This window comes from Bufo bufo, chromosome 4 (genome assembly GCF_905171765.1).
Source record: "Bufo bufo chromosome 4, aBufBuf1.1, whole genome shotgun sequence".
In the NCBI taxonomy this organism is placed as follows: domain Eukaryota; kingdom Metazoa; phylum Chordata; class Amphibia; order Anura; family Bufonidae; genus Bufo; species Bufo bufo.
Genome location: NC_053392.1, coordinates 48,468,408 through 48,486,216, shown reverse-complemented (window position 1 = coordinate 48,486,216; position 17,809 = coordinate 48,468,408). Strand labels below are relative to the sequence as shown.

At 43.7% G+C, this 17,809-nt stretch overlaps 1 protein-coding gene across 5 annotated transcripts in view; it reads right to left on the bottom strand.

Moving 5' to 3' along the window:
* Positions 1-17,535, bottom strand: part of PKHD1 (PKHD1 ciliary IPT domain containing fibrocystin/polyductin) — a 625,550-nt gene extending 608,015 nt beyond the window's left edge. For all 5 annotated transcript variants that reach the window (XM_040427208.1, XM_040427210.1, XM_040427212.1 and 2 more), the window contains exons 1-3: positions 17,408-17,535; positions 16,456-16,542; positions 14,235-14,312 (exon numbers count right to left, since the gene is read on the bottom strand). In XM_040427208.1, coding sequence (XP_040283142.1) covers positions 14,235-14,312; positions 16,456-16,531 — 154 coding nt within the window. In that variant the 5' untranslated portion in view covers positions 16,532-16,542; positions 17,408-17,535. The remainder of the gene's footprint in view (positions 1-14,234; positions 14,313-16,455; positions 16,543-17,407) is intronic.
* Between the last annotated feature and the right edge of the window lie 274 nt (positions 17,536-17,809).

Sequence of the window (17,809 nt, the reverse complement as noted above, 5' to 3'; positions counted from 1 at the left end):
CTGTCATATCTCAGGAGGTTGTTCCTGTCTGTAGGCTTCTTGTACAAATCTGTTTTCAATTGGCCCTCTTCAATGTAAACCCTGACGTCAAGAAACTGTAACTCCTCCTCGGAGGAGGAGGTCACAGTGAATTGAAGACCGGGTACCCCATTGTTAAGGTGTAGATGGAAATCATTCAAAGAGTCAATAGAACCACTCCAAATCATAAAAATGTCGTCGATGTAGCGCCACCAGCACAGGACCCACTGATAAAAAGGTGATGCATATCCCAGTCTGTCCTCAACCTCTGCCATAAATATATTGGCATAAGTTGGTGCCACGTTGGAACCCATGGCCACACCACGTGACTGTTGGTAAAAGGTGTTGCCAAAGAGGAAATAATTCTGTGCCGGCCAGGGCCACATCGACGACATTTAATCCATAATCATGTGAAATAGACACATACAGTGACACAACATCAAAACTGACTAAAAAAAAATGAGCCGTTAAAGAAATCTCACTCAATTTTGTCAAAAAATGTCCAGTGTCCCTGACATAGGAGGGAGCTGAGGTTGCATGGACACGGAGCAGTCTGTCCAGAAAGATGGCAATGGTGCTAAAGATAGATCCCCTGCCAGACACAATGGGTCTGCCAGGAGGCTCAATCAGACTTTTATGTATTTTGGGGAGCACATAAATCAGCGGGGTGACGGGGTGCGGAACCTTGAGAAACTGGCATAAGTCTGTATCTATAATACCCCGTGCACAGGCCGTGTCGACTAAGTCCGCGATCACCCTTGCAATCTCCTATTTGGGATCCTGACTCAATGTTTCATATACCTCCCCGTCACCCAACTGCCTACGTATCTCTCCTAAATATCTTTCAGTGTCCATAACAACCACAGCGCCTCCCTTGTAGGCAGGCTTGATGGTAATGTCACTGCTGCGTGTCAGCTCTCTCTCCACTCTGTTGTTGGAGTGTTCTAATCTGTTAGGTGACTAACTGAATGTATGATTCTACAATGTGATTGTTATGAGGGGGCATAAAATGACTCTTATTACGTAACTCATATTTGGCTAGAGACAATTCAGCAACATCACCATTGGACACATCCCTGTTAGTAACATTAGTATCAAAAAAAGCTTTCAATCTAAGCAGGGGCGTAGCTAGAAATGCATGGGCCCCATAGCAAAAAAAAATTATGGGCCCCCCCCCCCCTCTGTGCCATCCACAGATCCCCCTCCCCTAAATAGTGCCATCCACAGATCCCCCTCCCCTAAATAGTGCCATCAACAGATCCCCCTCCCCTAAATAGTGCCATACACAGATCCCCCCTCCCCTAAATAGTGCCATCCACAGATCCCCCCTCCCCTAAATAGTGCCATCCACAGATCCCCCCTCCCCTAAATAGTGCCATCCACAGATCCCCCCTCCCCTAAATAGTGCCATCCACAGATCCCCCTCCCCTAAATAGTGCCATCCACAGATCCCCCCTCCCCTAAATAGTGCCATCCACAGATCCCCCTCCCCTAAATAGTGCCATCAACAGATCCCCCTCCCCTAAATAGTGCCATACACAGATCCCCCCTCCCCTAAATAGTGCCATCCACAGATCCCCCCTCCCCTAAATAGTGCCATCCACAGATCCCCCTCCCCTAAATAGTGCCATCCACAGATCCCCCCTCCCCTAAATAGTGCCATCCACAGATCCCCCTCCCCTAAACAGTGCCATACACAGATCCCCCTCCCCTAAATAGTGCCATCAACAGATCACCCCTCCCCTAAATAGTGCCATCCACAGATCCCCCTCCCCTAAACAGTGCCATACACAGATCCCTCTCCCCTAAATAGTGCCATCCACAGATCCCTCTCCCCTAAATAGTGCCATCCACAGATCACTCTCCCCTAAATGGTGCCATACACAGACCCCCCTCCCCTAAATAGTGCCATACACAGATCCCCCTCCCCTAAATAGTGCCATCAACAGATCCCCCTCCCCTAAATAGTGCCATCAACAGATCCCCCCTCCCCTAAATAGTGCCATCCACAGATCCCCCCTCCCCTAAATAGTGCCATCCACAGATCCCTCTCCCCTAAATAGTGCCATCCACAGATCCCTCTCCCCTAAATAGTGCCATCCACAGATCCCTCTCCCCTAAATAGTGCCATCCACAGATCCCTCTCCCCTAAATAGTGCCATCAACAGATCACCCCTCCCCTAAATAGTGCCATCCACAGATCCCCCTCCCCTAAACAGTGCCATACACAGATCCCCCTCCCCTAAATAGTGCCATCAACAGATCACCCCTCCCCTAAATAGTGCCATCCACAGATCCCCCTCCCCTAAACAGTGCCATCCACAGATCCCTCTCCCCTAAATAGTGCCATCCACAGATCCCTCTCCCCTAAATGGTGCCATACACAGATCCCCCTCCCCTAAATAGTGCCATACACAGATCCCCCTCCCCTAAATAGTGCCATCAACAGATCCCCCCTCCCCTAAATAGTGCCATCAACAGATCCCCCCTCCCCTAAATAGTGCCATCCACAGATCCCTCTCCCCTAAATAGTGCCATCCACAGATCCCCCTCCCCTAAATAGTGCCATCCACAGATCCCCCTCCCCTAAATAGTGCCATCAACAGATCCCCCTCCCCTAAATAGTGCCATACACAGATCCCCCCTCCCCTAAATAGTGCCATACACAGATCCCCCCTCCCCTAAATAGTGCCATCCACAGATCCCCCCTCCCCTAAATAGTGCCATCCACAGATCCCCCCTCCCCTAAATAGTGCCATCCACAGATCCCCCTCCCCTAAATAGTGCCATCCACAGATCCCCCCTCCCCTAAATAGTGCCATCCACAGATCCCCCTCCCCTAAATAGTGCCATCAACAGATCCCCCTCCCCTAAATAGTGCCATACACAGATCCCCCCTCCCCTAAATAGTGCCATCCACAGATCCCCCCTCCCCTAAATAGTGCCATCCACAGATCCCCCTCCCCTAAATAGTGCCATCCACAGACCCCCCCTCCCCTAAATAGTGCCATCCACAGTTCCCCCTCCCCTAAATAGTGCCATACACAGATCCCCCTCCCCTAAATAGTGCCATCAACAGATCACCCCTCCCCTAAATAGTGCAATCCACAGATCCCCCTCCCCTAAACAGTGCCATACACAGATCCCCCTCCCCTAAATAGTGCCATCAACAGATCACCCCTCCCCTAAATAGTGCCATCCACAGATCCCCCTCCCCTAAACAGTGCCATACACAGATCCCTCTCCCCTAAATAGTGCCATCCACAGATCCCTCTCCCCTAAATAGTGCCATCCACAGATCCCTCTCCCCTAAATGGTGCCATACACAGATCCCCCTCCCCTGAATAGTGCCATACACAGATCCCCCTCCCCTGAATAGTGCCATCAACAGATCCCCCCTCCCCTAAATAGTGCCATCCACAGATCCCCCCTCCCCTAAATAGTGCCATCCACAGATCCCCCCTCCCCTAAATAGTGCCATCCACAGATCCCTCTCCCCTAAATAGTGCCATCCACAGATCCCTCTCCCCTAAATAGTGCCATCCACAGATCCCTCTCCCCTAAATAGTGCCATCAACAGATCACCCCTCCCCTAAATAGTGCCATCCACAGATCCCCCTCCCCTAAACAGTGCCATACACAGATCCCCCTCCCCTAAATAGTGCCATCAACAGATCACCCCTCCCCTAAATAGTGCCATCCACAGATCCCCCTCCCCTAAACAGTGCCATACACAGATCCCTCTCCCCTAAATAGTGCCATCCACAGATCCCTCTCCCCTAAATAGTGCCATCCACAGATCCCTCTCCCCTAAATGGTGCCATACACAGATCCCCCTCCCCTAAATAGTGCCATACACAGATCCCCCTCCCCTAAATAGTGCCATCAACAGATCCCCCCTCCCTAAATAGTGCCATCAACAGATCCCCCCTCCCCTAAATAGTGCCATCCACAGATCCCTCTCCCCTAAATAGTGCCATCCACAGATCCCTCTCCCCTAAATAGTGCCATCCACAGATCCCTCTCCCCTAAATAGTGCCATCCACAGATCCCTCTCCCCTAAATAGTGCCATCCACAGATCCCTCTCCCCTAAATAGTGCCATCCACAGATCCCTCTCCCCTAAATAGTGCCATCCACAGATCCCCCCTCCCCTAAATAGTGCCATCCACAGTGCCATCCACACTCCCCTAAATAGTGCCATACACAGATCCCCCTCCCCTGAACAGTGCCATCCACAGTATCAGGTGCCTCTCTCCCCCCCCCCCCCCCCATGTGCCAGTATCAGGTGCCAACCCCCCCCCCCCCCAGGTGCCAGTATCAGCTCAGGTGCCAACCCCCCTCCCCCCATGAGCCAGTATCAAGTGCCCCCCCCCCCCGCTCCCCCCATGGCAGTAACAGTCGGGTATTAAAAAAAAATAAAATAAACACTTCTACTTACCTCCATGTCAGCGATGCGATGCAGCCTCTTCCTGTGTCCCTCCCTGTATTGTGTCCCGCCCTGTATGTCCATATATGGAGTCAGTGCTTGTATTTCAGAAAAGGTTTCTGCTGGGATTCGAACCCACGACCTTCTGTATCAGAGGCAGAGCACCTACCCTCAAGACCATAACAGCTGCCTTGCTGCTGACTGAAAAATTATGAGACTTCTACTGTTATAGCTGGCTAAGTGTACATCTATACACATAGCTGCTCATATATAGAGATATAGCAGAGCTGAGTGTGCTGGGATAGCTGTCATATAGAGATATAGCAGTGCTGGGTGTGTTGGGGCAGCTGTCATGTGTATAGATGTACACTTAGCCAGCTATAACAGTAGAAGTGTCAAATTTTTTCAGTCAGTTGCAATGCCTGCTTTATGGTTGTGAGGGTAAATGCTTTGCCTCTGATACACTGATACATTGGAGGTTGTGGGTTCGAATCCCAGACACATCAGGAGACTTTAGTATATACAGTAAGATTAGAGCACATTAGCGAGGGAACATTAAGACCGCTGCTGTGAAGGGGCCCTGAACAGTAAGACATCGATATTTATAACTAACTTGAAAATAAACTGTCGGGCCCCGAAGCAGCTGCTTCCCCGGTAGTTACGCCACCTCCTGGCTGCCTGTGTGTAGTGTCTGTGTGTGTTAATAAAAAAATAAAAAAAATAAAAAAAATTTGAATGCGGTCGGACGGGCCCCTTAGTGGCGTAGGGCCCCATAGCCACTGCTATGGTTGCTATGGCGATCCCTACGCCACTGAATCTAAGACGCCTAAAGAAGCATTGTAGTGTAGGTCAAGTTTGGTCTCAAACCAATCCGTCTCTGCCGTAAGGCAGAAGGATAGTCCATGTCCCAAGACATTAACTTGATCAACACTCAATTTAATAGATGATATATTAACGACCAGCTGATTTATTTCTTGTAAGTGCGCCTCGTCACTCTCTCCCGTGCTCCCTGATTGTAGCCCGGATGTATAGGTGGATGTTGATCTTTTCTGGATCCTGTGATGTTTTCTGCCGCCACGTCGGAGTTTCCTCCTACTGCATTTGGTGGTCTTCCTAAAAAAGATGACTTGGTTGATTCATCAGTTGATTCTGAATCGCACGTTGTAAAGCCAAAGTGACTGTGCTCAAATCTTCTCCCCTTGACCCTTCGTCTAGGGGGTCTGTTACGTGGTTGTTGATTCTACCAGTTGTATACTCGTCCAGACTGGTAGTCTTCCAGATCACGGTGCCACTTATCCCTTTTGTTTTTTTCTACCTCAGATTTATATTGTTGTACATGTTGGGTTATTTTTTCTTTATGGGCCACAAAATCATCCGTAGACAACAGCCCTTGTATCTGCCCATCCAACGTTGACAAGGTTTGTTTGATGGTATCCAATCTGGGCAATAATAAGTATTCCTTTGAACTGATGCTATTGAACATCGAATACCCTCCACAAAGAGGTGGATACCATCAAACAAACCTTGTCAACGTTGGATGGGCAGATACAAGGGCTGTCTACGGATGATTTTGTGGCCCATAAAGAAAAAATAACCCAACATGTACAACGACATAAATCTGAGGTAGAATAATCCAAATCGGATAAGTGGCACCGTGATCTGGAAGACTATCAGTCTGGACGAGTATACAACTGGCAGAATCAACAACCACGTAACAGACCCCCTAGACGAAGGGTCAAGGGGAGAAGATTTGAGCACAGTCACTTTGGCTTTACAACGTGCGATTCAGAATCAACTGATGAATCAACCAAGTCATCTTTTTTAGGAAGATCACCAAATGCAGTAGGAGGAAACTCTGACGTGGCGGCAGAAAACATCACAGGATCCAGAAAAGATCAACATCCACCTATACATCCGGGCAGCGGCGTAGCTATGGGCTCATGGGCCCTGGTGCTAGAGTTCAGCTTGGGGCCCCCTTCCCTCAGTGCTTTGTGACCAGGGGCAGGGAAGGACATAGCCTTCGTGCTGCATCCAGGCTACAATCAGGGAGCACGGGAGAGAGTGACGAGGCGCACTTACAAGAAGTAAATCAGCTGGTCGTTAATATATCATTTATTGAATTCAGTGTTGATCAAGTTAATGTCTTGGGACATGGACTATCCTTCTGCCCTATGGCAGAGAGGGATTGGTTTGAGACCGAAGTTGACCTACACTACAATGCTTCTTTAGGCGTCTTAGATTGAAAGCTTTTTTTGATACTAATGTTACTAACAGGGATGTGTCCAATAGTGATGTTGCTGAATTGTCTCTAGCCAAATATGAGTTACGTAATAAGAGTCATTTTATGCCCCCTCATAACAATCACATTGTAGAATCATACATTCAGTTAGTCACGAAACAGATTAGAACACTCCAACAACAGAGTGGAGAGAGAGCTGACACGCAGCAGTGACATTACCATCAAGCCTGCCTACAAGGGGGGCGCTGTGGTTGTTATGGACACTGAAAGATATTTGGGAGAGATACGTAGGCATTTGGGTGATGGGGAGGTATATGAAACTTTGAGTCATGATCCCAAATGGGAGATTGCAAGGGTGATTGCGGACTTAGTCGACACGGCCTGTGCACGGGGTATTATAGATACAGACTTATGCCAGTTTCTCAAGGTTCCGCACCCCGTCACTAGTGATGAGTAGTGATGAACGGCAGGGGTCATTTTCGAATTCGCGATATTTAGTGAATGTTTAGTAGAATATTCACAGAATATTTGCGAATTCGAATATTCTGTATATTCTACCATTTTTTCTACTCGAAAATCGACAAGGTAATAATCGCGTAATATGCTAAATAAAATCGCAAATTTTTCAATTGCCGAGCAAAAACGTGATTTCTCCCTGCTTCTTGCTTGTGGGCCAATGAGTCATAGCACTATATCAAATATATTAGTTTTTTAAAATATTCGTAATATTCTAAAACAAGAATAAATAGCAAAACAGCGAATATTCAAAAAAAACTAATGTAGAACAATTTAGCTAATATAGTGCTGTAATCTTGTTTGTCTAATAGTTGTAACTTTTTTCTTATCTGAAGTTCAGATTGGAAAAAAAATTCAACTATTGATAAAAAGATTATAGCACTATATTAGCTAAATTTCTCTACATTCGTTTTTTTGAATATTCGCTGTTTTGCTATATATTCTTGTTTTAGAATATTCCGAATATTCGAAAAAACTAATATATTCGTTTTTTCGAATATTCGTAATATTCTAAAGCAAGAATATAAAGCAATATAGCGAATATTCGGGAAAAAAACAAATATAGAGCAATTTAGCTAATATAGTGCTATAATCTTTTTTTTCAATAGTTGAATTTTTTTTTAATCTGAACTTCAGTTGAGAAAAAAATTACAACTATTAGACAAAGAAGATTATAGCACTATATTAGCTAAATTGCTAAATAGCAAATATATTTTTTTCGAATATTCGCTATATTGCTATATATTCTTCTTTTAGAATATTCAGAATATTCGAAAAAAAAAACAAATATAGAGCAATTTAGCAAATTTAGAATATTACGAATATTCGAAAAAAAAACAAATATAGAGCAATTTAGCAAATATAGTGCTATAATATTTTTTTTCAATAGCTTACATTTTTTTCCAATCTAAACCTCAGATGAGAAAAAAATTACAACTATTAGACAAACAAGATTATTAGTTTTTTTCGAATATTCGCTATATTGCTATATATTCTTGTTTTAGAATATTACGAATATTCAAAAAAACAAATATATTCGATATTAGTTTTTTAGAATATTCATCATTTAAAGTCATGATTCCTCCCTGCTTCTTTCTTGTGGGCCAATGAGTCATTGGCCAACATGCAAGAAGCAGGGAGGAATCATGTTTTTACTCGGCAATTGAAAAATCGCATTACGAAAATTCGCAATAAAAAAATCTCGAATATTCGAAATTACGAATATACATCACTATATTCTAAATATTCGCAAATTTTCGAAGTACCTATATTCGCGATAAAAATTCGCAATTCGAATATTCGTGATCAACGCTACCCGTCACCCCGCTGATTTATGTGCTCCCCAAGATACATAAAAGTCTGATTGAGCCACCTGGCAGACCCATTGTGTCTGGCAGGGGATCTATCTTTAGCACCATTGCCATCGTTCTGGACAGACTGCTCCGTGTCCATGCAACCTCAGCTCCCTCCTATGTCAGGGACACTGGACATTTTTTGACAAAATTGAGTGAGATTTCTTTACCGGCTGATTTTTATTTAGTCAGTTTTGAGGTTTTATTAAAGGGGGTCCAACTTACCTTAAACCCAGAACGATGGGGAACTTCCCATGTCTGGGGTGTTGCAACTGTGGGAATATGTTAAAGGAGAACACCTTTGTACATCCTTACAGTGGCAAGAAATACAACATTGCAGGATATTACACATGTCGGTCCAAGTTTGTAATCTATATGATTGTTTGTACCTGTAGTTTGATCTATGTGGGAGAAACAACCATGGAAATTAGGGAGCGTATTAACATACACAAAAGTACCATTAGGAAAAAAAATGGTGGACAAACCGGTGGCTAAGCATTTTGTTGACTGTGGACACTCTGTCAGCCAATTGAGATTTAGGGTCATTGACTCTGTTGACGTCCCCAAGAGGGGTGGTGATAGGGAGCGCATGTTGAGAAAAAAAGAGCTGAAATGGATCTTTACATTACAATCGCTACAACCCCAGGGACTCAACATTGAATTTAATGTAAACAGTGCAGATAGGTAGGTAGTGTTCTACTCATGTCTGACTCAGTATAGACAATGTTTTTAATGGTAGATTATGGTTTATTTGGATTATTTTGTTCGATCACTATGTTCACATGTTTATTCACAATATACAGGGTTGGCCATTTATATGGATACACCTTAATAAAATGGGTTGATGATATTAACTTCCTGTTTGTGGCATATTAGTATATGTGAGGGGGGAAACTTTTCAAGATGGGTGGTGACCATGGCGGCCATTTTGAAGTCGGCCATTTTGAATCTAACTTTAGTTTTTTCAATAGGAAGAGGGTCATTTGACACATGAAACTTATTGGGAATTTCACAAGAAAAACAATGGTGTGCTTGGTTTTAACGTAACTTTATTCTTTCATGAGTTATTTACAAGTTTCTGACCATTTACAAAATGTGTTCAATGTGCTGCCCATTGTGTTGGATTGTCAATGCAACCCTTTTCTCACACTCTTCACACACTGATAGCAACACCGCAGGAGAAATGCTAGCACAGGCTTCCAGTATCCGTAGTTTCAGGTGCTGCACATCTCGTATCATCTGAAGGCAATCGTCTATGTTGTGAAGATACGAGATGTGCAGCACCTGAAACTACGGATACTGGAAGCCTGTGCTAGCATTTCTCCTGCGGTGTTGCTATCAGTGTGTGAAGAGTGGGAGAAGAGGGTTGCATTGACAATCCAACACAATGGGCAACACATTGAACACATTTTATAAGTGGTCAGAAACTTGTAAATAACTCATGAAAGAAAAAAGTTACGTTAAAACCAAACACACCATTGTTTTTCTTGTGAAATTCCCAATAAGTTTGATGTGTCACATGACCCTCTTCCTATTGAAAAAACAAAAGTTGGATTCAAAATGGCCGACTTCAAAATGGCCGCCATGGTCACCACCCATCTTGAAAAGTTTCCCCCCCTCACATATACTAATGTGCCACAAACAGGAAGTTAATATCACCAACCATTCCCATTTTTATTAAGGTGTATCCATATAAATGGCCCACCCTGTATATCTGTGTTGTGTATCTGATACATTGTTAGACTTTTTTCCCCATATTCATTAAACGTTAGACGGCCATGCTCTACATGTGTCCGGCCTCATGGAATATCTATTTGTATATGAAGTGGATATATCGCTCTGCCCCTGTGTTTTTGTCTGTGTGTGAGACATGATTTTGTCCCCATTGACACACATAGGCCGAGCGGTGAGGTCTGTTGATAGGACCTTCCAGGTGGTTATATTTCCATGTGTGCAAAGGACCTTGCGCCCCAACACGTGACCATCATGTGACTTGATGACAAATTGTGCACGTGACGGACGGCAACGCGTCACGTTGATATCGCGATGACGTCATGGACATGAGCACTGCGATGAGCCAGACGCCGAGGTGGATGGGAATATGTCTGGCGCTATTGGACGATGTTTTACACGTTTCAGGTACACATTGATTTCATTATATGTTTCAGACGGCCTGATTACTGAAGAGGCTGCTTTTAATTGCGCTGATGCATTGAGTGGGCGGAGCCTCCTAACAATTGGCTCCAACATGTTGTGGGAGTGGTCACATATCTGTATTTAACATTGCTAGTTTTTACCTTTTGTATACTTGACAAAGGCGACTGCGTAGGCGAAACGTGTGTGCACTCAAGGCTTCCAATAAAAGACGCACTGGATATGCTGCTGTGACTACCATCTTTCATTGCTGTTCTCTGGATAGGTCATCAGTATCTGATCGCTGAAGGTCCGACATCCGCGACCCCCGCTGATCAGTTGTTTGAGAAGACACCGCAGAAGTTGATTTGTTGGAAGCAGAAAAATGGGCAAGATTGAAAGGGTTTTTCGAGATTTTTGAACTGATGACCTACCCTCAGGTTAGGTCATCAGTGTCTGATCGGTGCTGGTCTGACACCCAGGTAGCGTTGAGACCATCTCGCAGCTTTCCCTAGGCCATATGACGTCACGGTACATCAGTCACGTGGCCTAGGTACAACTCAGCCCCATAGAACTGAATGGGGCTGAGCTGCAATACCAAGCACAGCCACTATACAATTTACGGCGCTGTGTTTGGTGAGCAGAGAGAAGGCCGCGGCGCTCACAGGAGCTCCGGTGCCTTCTCATACAGCTGATCGGCGGGGGTCCTGGGTGTTTGACCCCCAACAATGAGATACTGATGACTTGTCCAGAGGATAGATCATCTGTCAGCCAATAACAAGGCAAAAGATGCAATATATCATAACCTAAGGCTGATCACACCCCAAAAACTGCGGACGGATCCACCTTAAAGTGAAGCTTTATATTCTCTTAATTAGTAAAATTTAGATATGAGGGTCATATAACTGACCAGGGCCACTAAAGTTTTCTGACACCAGTCATCTAAAAACAAGGTTCCGCGCTTCTCTGTACATGTCCGTAGATTCTTACACCACAGAAAGCAATAAAATGGCTGCTTTTACTGGACTGTACAGGAAAAGTTGTGAAAATGACGCCCCTTCTGTGACATCACTTCCTGATCTCCAGCTATTGGCTGAAGCTGTAACTCACTGACTTCCTGCTCGTCCGTGAGATGCAGCCTTGGCCAATAGCTGGAGATCAGGAAGTGATGTCACAGAAGGGGCGTCATTTTCACAACTTTTCCTATACAGTCCAGTAACAGCAGCCATTTTTCTTACTTCTTGTGGTGTTAAAGGGGACATTTTTAACAGACCCCTGGACTGTGCCTGTTGAAAAACGTATACTCTGTTGCTCCCCACCTCTCCATTCTGGCTCCTTTCAGCAGTCCAGACAGAAAAGATCCTGTGCCCCACTGCAACCAATGACTGGCCTCAGTGATGACATGTCCCCAAGCACACATGACCGAGCAGTGACGTACTGCTTGGGGGCATGTCACTACCGAGGCCAGTCATTGGCTGCAGCAGGACATGTGACCCAGTCCATCAGGAAGTTTACAGGACAGGGGCTGGTAGACTCCTGAAAAAATACAGGGAGCTGGAATGGATTGGCAGAGAGCAGATGAATATGAGCTTTTCAACAGGTACAGCACAGTGTAGGAACCCCCAAAGCTGGACAAGCCCTTTAAGGACGTAAAGTGTGCAGTGGACCTTGAATACTTGCTTTTGAAGGATCAGAGTTAATTACCACTCCTGGCACGTTTTATGAGTCCAACGCATCCATTTTACTAAAGTTTCACTCATTTTAATATTAGAATGAAAAGTTCTACAATTTTCAGGATCCCTGTTTGCTGTCAGTGAATAGATACTCGTGTCTCACAATAGTTTTTTTATGATTGTACTCAAACTGGACAATCCTCTGTTAGCTAAACAGTCTGGATTCCAGGCTGATACATTGTAACAAACATAAAGAGTTCTGAATGCCTAGACCGGATAAGTGTAGTAAACCTTCAGCTGTGACACCCGACAAGCATTAGATACATGCAATTGTCTAACTATGGATATAAGCAAGAAAGGTCCCATTCACCGAAAGCAAGCCACAGACTTGAAACTACACAATTGAAAGACAAAGTACAGGGTGGGCCATTTATATGGATACACCTTAATAAAATGGGAATGGTTGGTGATATTAACTTCCTGTTTGTGGCACATTAGTATATGTGAGGGGGGAAACTTTTCAAGATGGGTGGTGACCATGGCGGCCATTTTGAAGTTGGCCATTTTGAATCCAACTTTAGTTTTTTCAATAGGAAGAGGGTCATGTGACACAACAAACTTATTGGGAATTTCACAAGAAAAACAATGGTGTGCTTGGTTTTAACGTAACTTTATTCTTTCATGAGTTATTTACAAGTTTCTGACCACTTATAAAATGTGTTCAATGTGCTGCCCATTGTGTTGGATTGTCAATGCAACCCTCTTCTCCCACTCTTCACACACTGATAGCAACACCGCAGGAGAAATGCTAGCACAGGCTTCCAGTATCCGTAGTTTCAGGTGCTGCACATCTCGTATCTTCACAGCATAGACAATTGCCTTCAGATGACCCCAAAGATAAAAGTCTAAGGGGGTCAGATCGGGAGACCTTGGGGGCCATTCAACTGGCCCACGACGACCAATCCACTTTCCAGGAAACTGTTCATCTAGCTGGCACGTTCCCTGAGTTTTTCCAGCAAGATGGTGCACCACCACATTATGGGTGTCAGGTCCGAGCATTCCTAGATGAACAGTTTCCTGGAAAGTGGATTGGTCGTCGTGGGCCAGTTGAATGGCCCCCAAGGTCTCCCGATCTGACCTCCTTAGACTTTTATCTTTGGGGTCATCTGAAGGCAATTGTCTATGCTGTGAAGATACGAGATGTGCAGCACCTGAAACTACGGATACTGGAAGCCTGTGCTAGCATTTCTCCTGCGGTGTTGTTATCAGTGTGTGAAGAGTGGGAGAAGAGGGTTGCATTGACAATCCAACACAATGGGCAGCACATTGAACACATTTTATAAGTGGTCAGAAACTTGTCAATAAGTCATGAAAGAATAAAGTTACGTTAAAACCAAACATACCATTGTTTTTCTTGTGAAATTCCCAATAAGTGTGATGTGTCAAATGACCCTCTTCCTATTGAAAAAACAAAAGTTGGATTCAAAATGGCCGACTTCAAAATGGCCGCCATGGTCACCACCCATCTTGAAAAGTTTCCCCCCTCACATATACTAATGTGCCACAAACAGGAAGTTAATATCACCAACAATTCCCATTTTATTAAGGTGTATCCATATAAATGGCCCACCCTGTATATTAGCAAATTGTAGAACTTTCCATTACTCATGACTGAGCCTTAGTTACACAAATATGGACAAACCCTTTAAGAAAATGAAAGTTGGCGAAAGCCCTTGGCATAGCTGGTATTCTACAAGGCCCTGTTTTACATTTTGAATTAGTACCAAGAGTCGCCAGTTACCCCTGGGGCTATTGGGAGCATACCTACTGCACATCATGGAAACGTCGCCCATTTAACTACAACCCCCATCTTACCATTAAACAGGATGGTTATTAATGTGCCCCCGGCGGTGCTGCCAGCCAGCGGATATGCCGTGTAGGTCACACCAGAAGCTTCAAGAAAACAGAAGATAAAAAGTAAAATTATTATTTATCATTATTACTATTATTATTAATTTATAACGTAATGATATCTGAATGTCTCTTTGACCGCTATGTCTCACCCATCCCCCGTACTCGGATCTAGTCTGCAGTCTGCACAGAGTCTACCCCGGGGGAGAGATCCACATCAGCCGTCTCCTGCGTCACCTCTCTTCTCTAATGTGCCGCACACATCAGATGAAACCGCCATGTTCTGCTGGAACTGGACAGTCATAAGGGGAGCTAATGACTCTAACCTCAAGCAGATGTCCGGGAAAGAAGGGTCAGACATGTTGGATTTCAACATAACCCATCCTTTGTCAGGAAATACGTTGCTAATCAATAAAAGCTCTTATGGTCATTGACCTATATTATCTAATATCTATAATCTATATATCTCTCTCTCTCTCTCATATCTATCTATCTATCTATCTATTATCAAATCAAATCAAATCAGCTTTATTGTCAGGACTAATTACATTTAGCATTGCCAAAGCAATGGGAAATAATTGGGTAGGGTTGGGGGATGGGGACATATACAGGGTGGGGGTATAGGAGTCCATGGTATATCAGGCTCCTCTCAGTCTATGGCAGGCAGTAATATATTGTGCTGCTGTGGCCGCTGTGTTCTCCTCTTCCCCCAGCAGTATGGAGAGTCTCTCTTCCTCCTCCATGGAGGTGAAGTCTGGGCAGAGATCAGACAGTCTCCTGAAGTGAGTCTCCCTCACTGCTAAGTATTTGGGGCACCGCAGCAGGAAATGAGCCTCATCCTCCATGGCCTCCTGGTCGCACTGCTGGCACAGTCTGTCTATTATCTATCTATCTATCTATCTATCTATCTATCTATCTATCTATCTATTATCTATCTATCTATCTATTATCTATCTATTATCTATCTATTATCTATCTATTTATTATCTATCTATCTATTATCTATCTATCTATTATCTATCTATTATCTATTATCTATCTATCTATTATCTATCTATCTATCTATCTATCTATCTATTATCTATCTATCTATCTATCTATTATCTATCTATCTATTATCTATCTATCTATCTATCTATCTATCTATCTATTATCTATTATCTATCTATTATCTATCTATCTATCTATTATCTATTATCTATCAATTATCTATCTATCTATCTATCTATCTATCTATTATCTATCTATCTATTATCTATCTATCTATTATCTATCTATCTATCTCATATATAATCAAATCAAATCAAATAAGCTTTATTGTCAGGACTAATTACATTTTAGCATTGCCAAAGCAATGGGAAATAATTGGGTAGGGTTGGGGGATGGGGACATATACAGGGTGGGGGTATAGGAGTCCATGGTATATCAGGCTCCTCTCAGTCTATGGCAGGCAGTAATATATTGTGCTGCTGTGGCCGCTGTGTTCTCCTCTTCCCCCAGCAGTATGGAGAGTCTCTCTTCCTCCTCCATGGAGGTGAAGTCTGGGCAGAGATCAGACAGTCTCCTGAAGTGAGTCTCCCTCACTGCTGAGTATTTGGGGCACCGCAGCAGGAAATGAGCCTCATTCTCCACAGGCTCCTGGTCGCACTGCTGGCACAGTCTGTCTATTATCTATTATCTATCTATCTATTATCTATCTATTATCTATCTATCTATTATCTATCAATTATCTATCTATCTATTATCTATCTATTATCTATCTATCTATTATCTATCAATTATCTATCTATCTATTATCTATCTATTATCTATCTATTATCTATCTATCTATTATCTATCTATCTATCTATTATCTATCTATCTATTATCTATCTATCTATCATCTATCTATCTATCTATCTATCTATTATCTATCTATTATCTATCTATTATCTATCTATTATCTATTATCTATCTATCTATCTATCTATCTATCTATCTATCTATCTATCTATCTATCTAGTATCTATCTATCTATCTATCTATCTATCTATTATCTATCTATCTATCTATCTATCTATCTATCTATCTATTATCTATCTATCTATCTATCTATCTCATATCTATCTATCTATCTATCTATCTATCTCACTGAGCTCTCCTGGTCCTGTTCTCCACCTCGGCCATATATATATATATTACTTACTGAGAGCAAATAACAGCTGGCAGACGAGCCCGCACATCAGGCCTGAGCACAGGGAGTCTTTCTCCGGGTCTTTCATATTTATTTTGCCTGTAATGATTTAATAAATGAGCACAATATGGGTTTATTTAAAGGGAAAGTCCTCCAATGGCGCTCCTAAAATCCAGCACATGTATGTCAGTAACTTTAGGCAGTAGCCATGGACTACGATTTCCTCTACAAACAGTATGTGGCGGTCGTACCTCAGGTGTATCAGGCTCTATGGATGCGTTCTGTGCACGCTCCGTGAGTGTGAACAGAGCCTTAGCAGTAACATGGACCCCTATTATCTCCTATGGACAATACTATAGGGGCCACATAACAGTCTATAAGTATAACGTTTATTTTTCACTGTCCTGCTACAAGGGCCAAATTTTTAGGGGTTGGCAAACTAGGCATTGGCAGGGGGGCTCTTTTTCCAAGGCCCACCTCAGGACGGATCCCTAAAAAGCAACCTTAGAGCCACTTATTTAGCCAACATAAATGCTCAAAACCAGACGCTCTTCCCCATGTCCTGCTCCATACTGAATAATATATTGGACTCCATATAGGAATATTATTTAAAGCAGTGTATGGCAGTAAACAATAGGTATACATAAATGCATTATCTGGTATCATTAATTAGGGTGATACATGCCAGTTTTATTTTTTTACACTGTAAGGCTGTATATGGAAGAGTTAAAAGGGCACAATATGGTAGTACTATTATTCGGATACTGTATGGCGGTATTATTTTATACAGGCAGCCTCTGGATTTAAGAGCGTAGAAATGGTCAAGGCTCAACTTTGCTTCTTGCCGCGGCCTCATTCTCATTATAAAACAGGCTGTGTGCTAGAGCTTTACCAACCTGTTCTTCTCCTGCTCATCCTGACCTTGCTGGTTCATGGATAGAACGCATCTGTAATAAATACTTACAGGAAACAGCACAAAGAAGATGGAGAACTGGAGGTGTTGTGGGTCCTCATTCTAGGCCGGGTGGGGTCTTCTCATGATGGCAGCCTGGCGCACTGTGTCTGGATCTCGCTGCTGGTGGCAGTTTCTATGTTCTCACCTGCACCCAGGGCTTAATCATTGACCTGAACCTTTCTGGTCAGTTCTGTTCAGGAAGCCGGTGACTCCGTCCTGCAGAAGCTGATTACACATTCACGAGCAGGCGGCTGCTGAGCACCAGATTAGAGAGTCGATTACTCCGAGAATCCTGAGCTTAGATTTTCAGATAGGACTGTGAACCAGAGTTATGGGGCACTGGTGTAAGATGGCACTGTTATGGGGGCCACTATCACAGGTTCGGTCTGTTATATGGCCACAGTTGCGGGT